This window comes from Diaphorina citri, unplaced genomic scaffold, assembly GCF_000475195.1.
Source record: "Diaphorina citri unplaced genomic scaffold, Diaci psyllid genome assembly version 1.1 scaffold4467, whole genome shotgun sequence".
Classification (NCBI taxonomy): domain Eukaryota; kingdom Metazoa; phylum Arthropoda; class Insecta; order Hemiptera; family Psyllidae; genus Diaphorina; species Diaphorina citri.
Genome location: NW_007381866.1, coordinates 4,733 through 10,621, shown reverse-complemented (window position 1 = coordinate 10,621; position 5,889 = coordinate 4,733). Strand labels below are relative to the sequence as shown.

The following is a 5,889-nucleotide window of genomic DNA, read 5'->3' as shown; positions in this document are numbered from 1 at the left end:
AGAGATGATACCCTGTAGCTTTCCTCAGTTGACAAACATGCACCCTTTCATTCCACAAGATCAGGCTAGAGGCTACGAGTAAAATTGCAAAAAAAGTCACCTTTTTAGACTGCGGGGTTGGAGAAACTTTTTCAGTTTGATCCTAACAGTATAAATGAGGTGTATATTAGTATTAGTACTTTATTTAGACTGTCGAATTAGGACCGACTGTCCAATGACCTTTCATTACCCAGGGGTCGTGCACTATGAAGCTGAATGCCACCACAGAGATGATACCCTGTAGCTTTCCTCAGTTGACAAACATGCACCCTTTCATTCCACAAGATCAGGCTAGAGGCTACGAACAACTCATAGGAGAGTTAGAGACGGACCTATGTGAAATCACAGGCTATGACAAGATCTCATTTCAACCCAACAGGTAAGCAGAATAGTAGTAAAACATCTAGAAACATAATTGAACAAGGGACAAGGGCAGTTAGTTCTAAGTTCTAAACGCTTTGCGATCATTATGAAACGGTTTCAACTACGGAAATGAAAATTTATTTTAAAAAAAATCAACATATGCACATTTTGTTGCTACAATTTGCAATTACTGCTCACAATTTGCTGATCAGTGTTTAAATGAGGCCTTATTTGTCCTTCGGGTGCCCAATAAATTTTCTTTTTCCCTGTGAGTTTTACAGTTGAGGTCGACAGACTCCACTTCTATTAACAATTTTTTATTGAAACCTGCCTTACTATTTCAGCGGAGCTCAAGGCGAATATGCCGGGTTGCGTGCTATCCAATGCTATCATCAGGCGCAAGATGCGCACCACAGGAACGTGTGTCTTATTCCGGTTTCTGCGCATGGCACGAATCCTGCATCTGCGCAGATGGCGGGAATGAGTGTAGAGCCTGTCAGTGTGCGCAAAGATGGGACGATAGATTTCTCCGACCTTGAAACAAAGGTGGGTAGCCAGTCCCTACACATGCAACTTTTTAAGCAAATATTATATCTTCAAATAAGTAGCCTCCGTGTAAGCGCTAGGTCGTAGGTTCGATTCCCGCCCGAGCGGATTTTATCCTAAACAGTTAAATAATTAAGGGTTAGGGCAGGACCACAATGTGTATTACATTGGGTTTAAGTTTAGCTCTTGGAGTTAGTAACCTGATTTTTGGACTACTCTTGTCATAAGGTTCAAGGTAGAGTGCTAAGATCTTTGACTACAATTGTATAGAAATTGTAACAATATTCTTCTTTTCTTCAAGGGAAATTTCAGGCTGGTATCCTCCCTGTTTGAAGTCCCCCAGCCAGACTATGGAAATTGTATCAATTTGGCACAAAAATCCCTTTACAAAATGTCAGTTCCTTGTTGGTCCAAAATCCAGGGAGATATTTCACTGACTTTCTTTATTTTATGCTCCCTTTCCCAATTTCAGGTGAAGAAAAACAAGGAAACTTTGTCGTGCCTTATGATAACTTATCCATCCACATTTGGCGTGTTTGAAGAAAACATTACGGACGTGTGTGAACTAATTCATGAACATGGAGGTCAGGTAAGAACAGAACGAAAATGATTACTTCAGTGATCTGTAAAACTTACATACGAAGTCCCTATGCCGTATGAGATCCCTAAAGGTTCAATGGAGCTCAAAATCGGTAATTTCCCTTCATATGTTGAACAAATTTGGTTGGTCCAATAGTCCAATGGTAACGCGCTTGTTTACCATCCAAAAGGTCCCGGTTTCGATTCCCCAAGTCGACAGAAAGTTTTTCGAACGAGCTACCGTTCGTAGTGTTCAGGTGTGTCCACATAGTCGAACGGCCGTTGATCGATGTCGACTGAACCATCCACAGTGTCCACACTGCTTCGACAAACATAGATTCACCTCGTCGATAATGCCCCTTAAAGGGGGGGGGGGGTCTTCAAGTCAAAAAACTCAAATCTTACACTTCACTTCTTTCGATCACGTAATCTCCTGTCCCATGTTTCCAGGTATATTTGGACGGGGCTAACATGAACGCTCAAGTAGGACTATGCAGGCCAGGTGATTACGGGTCTGACGTGTCCCATCTTAACCTGCACAAGACCTTCTGTATACCTCATGGTGGTGGCGGTCCGGGTATGGGACCTATTGGCGTGTAAGTGTCAATTGAGACCTACAGGCTAAAAGTACAGTAGAACCTCGATTATTTCAACTAATTGGGACCGAGGGTAGTTGACATAATCGAAAGTTGAAATAATTGAAATTCCGTATAAAACAATGAAAAAGGGGGGCGAAATTTAGATACAAAAGAAGAAAATTGTTAATAAATACCCTATTTTGAACTGATTTTGGGGTTGAAATAATAGAGAGTTGAAATAATCGAGGTTCTACTGTATTAATTTTAACATACTGATAGATTCTGACGTGACTTTGTGAAGATTCATATTGAAAAGAAGTACATCAGTGTTATTTTTAAGCAACCTAAGTAGACGAGTGGATATCTATCACTTTAGGCTTTGCATTCCCGAAATCCCGGATTCGATTCCCAGGGAGGTCAATTTGACATAATCGAAAGTTGAAATAATTGAAATTCCGTATAAAACAATGAAAAAGGGGGGCGAAATTTAGATACAAAAGAAGAAAATTGATAATAAATACCCTATTTTGAACTGATTTTGGGGGTTGAAATAATAGAGAGTTGAAATAATCGAGGTTCTACTGTATTAATTTTCATACTGATAGATTCTGACGTGACTTTGTGAAGATTCATCTTGAAAAGAAGTACATCAGTGTAATTTTAAGCAACCTAAGTAGACGAATGGATATCTATCACTTTAGGCTTTGCATTCCCGAGATCCCGGATTCGATTCCCAGGGAGGTCAAATTTTTTTCGTGGTACATTAACGCCTCTCCATTGGTTTCTGTCCTGTGCCATCTCTACCCACTGATTAGGATGGTCTACCCCTAATTCTTCCAGGATCACTCCTTCCACCACATCACACAGGCATTACCAGTGGGAAAAAAAAACGGGATACCTATTAATGTATTCTTCTAATTCCAGGAAATCTCACCTTGCTCCTTTCTTGCCTGTACATCCACTGAGTAGCATAGACTCGAGTATAGGAGCAGTCAGTGCTGCCCATTATGGTTCAGCCTCTATTCTGCCCATCTCCTGGGCCTATATTAGGGTAAGTCTCCCTACTCTATCCCGCCCATCTGTTGGACCTGTAGATATTAGAGGATAGAGGAAGTCTGCCCTAGTTTTCACATAGTCTCTTGCTCATTGATAACGTTTGCCCCGGGTGGGAATCGAACCCGCGACCTAGCGCTCACAAGACAGAAGCGCTACGGCTCAAGCTAATAATAATAATGCTGTTTCTTTGTGTTATTATGTTACAACTTTGGTGCTCACTGCAGCATTGTAGGATTTTCCAAATATCTCCATGTTTCTAACACCCAATGTTTACCTACCGTGCTGGCACCGGTCGTTATGCGCATTTAAATTATACATAGCTACTCATTTTCCTCACGAGACTGAGTGGGCCCCGCAACGGCCAGTCGCGGAATCAATCATTTGCATGATACAAATTTTTTGACCCCGCCGGGAATCGAACCTGGGTCTCCCGCGTGCCAGGCAAGCGCAGTGACCACTAAACCATGGGAGCTATCTGACAGTCTGAATATAGTATATTGAATATTGTTTCAGATGATGGGAGGTCGGGGACTCAGGAAAGCCACCCAGGTAGCTATTCTCAACGCCAACTATATGAGCAAGAGGCTAGAATCTCACTACAAGACTCTGTTCCGTAGCTCTAGATCAGGTCTGGTGGCTCATGAGTTTGTCATCGATGTGAGAGACTTCAAGAAATCCGCCAACATCGAAGCTGTCGATATTGCCAAGCGATTGATGGACTATGGTAGGTTCCAATGTTATTAGCGAGTTTTTGCAACCAAAATTAGCGTCCCGTTAACTGAACTCTTTAATCCTGTAATGCCCAAGGAGATGAAGCTACTCAGCCTCGAAATCCTCTTCTAAAATGATGAAAAAACTATGAAAACAATGGTGAAATCATATGATTTTGGTTTTCAGGTTTTCACGCACCCACGATGTCTTGGCCTGTACCTGGTACTTTAATGATAGAACCCTAATTTATTTTATTCTGATTTCTGTGTCAGGTTTTCACGCACCCACGATGTCTTGGCCTGTACCTGGTACTTTAATGATAGAACCCTAATTTATTTTATTCTGATTTCTGTGTCAGGTTTTCACGCACCCACGATGTCTTGGCCTGTACCTGGTACTTTAATGATAGAACCCTAATTTATTTTATTCTGATTTCTGTGTCAGGTTTTCACGCACCCACGATGTCTTGGCCTGTACCTGGTACTTTAATGATAGAACCCTAATTTATTTTATTCTGATTTCTGTGTCAGGTTTTCACGCACCCACGATGTCTTGGCCTGTACCTGGTACTTTAATGATAGAACCCTAATTTATTTTATTCTGATTTCTGTGTCAGGTTTTCACGCACCCACGATGTCTTGGCCTGTACCTGGTACTTTAATGATAGAACCCTAATTTATTTTATTCTGATTTCTGTGTCAGGTTTTCACGCACCCACGATGTCTTGGCCTGTACCTGGTACTTTAATGATAGAACCCTAATTTATTTTATTCTGATTTCTGTGTCAGGTTTTCACGCACCCACGATGTCTTGGCCTGTACCTGGTACTTTAATGATAGAACCCTAATTTATTTTATTCTGATTTCTGTGTCAGGTTTTCACGCACCCACGATGTCTTGGCCTGTACCTGGTACTTTAATGATAGAACCCTAATTTATTTTATTCTGATTTCTGTGTCAGGTTTTCACGCACCCACGATGTCTTGGCCTGTACCTGGTACTTTAATGATAGAACCCTAATTTATTTTATTCTGATTTCTGTGTCAGGTTTTCACGCACCCACGATGTCTTGGCCTGTACCTGGTACTTTAATGATAGAACCCTAATTTATTTTATTCTGATTTCTGTGTCAGGTTTTCACGCACCCACGATGTCTTGGCCTGTACCTGGTACTTTAATGATAGAACCCTAATTTATTTTATTCTGATTTCTGTGTCAGGTTTTCACGCACCCACGATGTCTTGGCCTGTACCTGGTACTTTAATGATAGAACCCTAATTTATTTTATTCTGATTTCTGTGTCAGGTTTTCACGCACCCACGATGTCTTGGCCTGTACCTGGTACTTTAATGATAGAACCCTAATTTATTTTATTCTGATTTCTGTGTCAGGTTTTCACGCACCCACGATGTCTTGGCCTGTACCTGGTACTTTAATGATAGAACCCTAATTTATTTTATTCTGATTTCTGTGTCAGGTTTTCACGCACCCACGATGTCTTGGCCTGTACCTGGTACTTTAATGATAGAACCCTAATTTATTTTATTCTGATTTCTGTGTCAGGTTTTCACGCACCCACGATGTCTTGGCCTGTACCTGGTACTTTAATGATAGAACCCTAATTTATTTTATTCTGATTTCTGTGTCAGGTTTTCACGCACCCACGATGTCTTGGCCTGTACCTGGTACTTTAATGATAGAACCCTAATTTATTTTATTCTGATTTCTGTGTCAGGTTTTCACGCACCCACGATGTCTTGGCCTGTACCTGGTACTTTAATGATAGAACCCTAATTTATTTTATTCTGATTTCTGTGTCAGGTTTTCACGCACCCACGATGTCTTGGCCTGTACCTGGTACTTTAATGATAGAACCCTAATTTATTTTATTCTGATTTCTGTGTCAGGTTTTCACGCACCCACGATGTCTTGGCCTGTACCTGGTACTTTAATGATAGAACCCTAATTTATTTTATTCTGATTTCTGTGTCAGGTTTTCACGCACCCACGATGTCTTG

General features: G+C 41.0%; 1 protein-coding gene across 1 annotated transcript; it reads left to right on the top strand.

Annotated features, from left to right (window-relative positions):
• Positions 1-6: 6 nt before the first annotated feature.
• LOC103521065 (glycine dehydrogenase (decarboxylating), mitochondrial-like) lies at positions 7-4,117 on the top strand. Its single transcript, XM_008486170.2, has 8 exons — positions 7-64; positions 330-418; positions 747-948; positions 1,421-1,537; positions 1,978-2,123; positions 3,030-3,156; positions 3,675-3,885; positions 4,059-4,117. Exons 1-8 carry the CDS (start codon positions 38-40, stop codon positions 4,115-4,117), a joined length of 978 nt encoding a protein of 325 aa, XP_008484392.2. The 5' UTR covers positions 7-37.
• Positions 4,118-5,889: the final 1,772 nt, after the last annotated feature.

What these genes read in the sequence shown, in the direction of transcription:
- LOC103521065 (XM_008486170.2), top strand. Translation starts at nt 38, where the DNA reads ATGCACCCTTTCATTCCACAAGATCAG. An exon ending in GGTATGGGACCTATTGGCGT is followed by an intron (nt 2,124 to 3,029) that starts GTAAGTGTCAAT and finishes TTCTAATTCCAG; the next exon opens with GAAATCTCACCTTGCTCCTT. An exon ending in CAAGCGATTGATGGACTATG is followed by an intron (nt 3,886 to 4,058) that starts GTAGGTTCCAAT and finishes TTTGGTTTTCAG; the next exon opens with GTTTTCACGCACCCACGATG.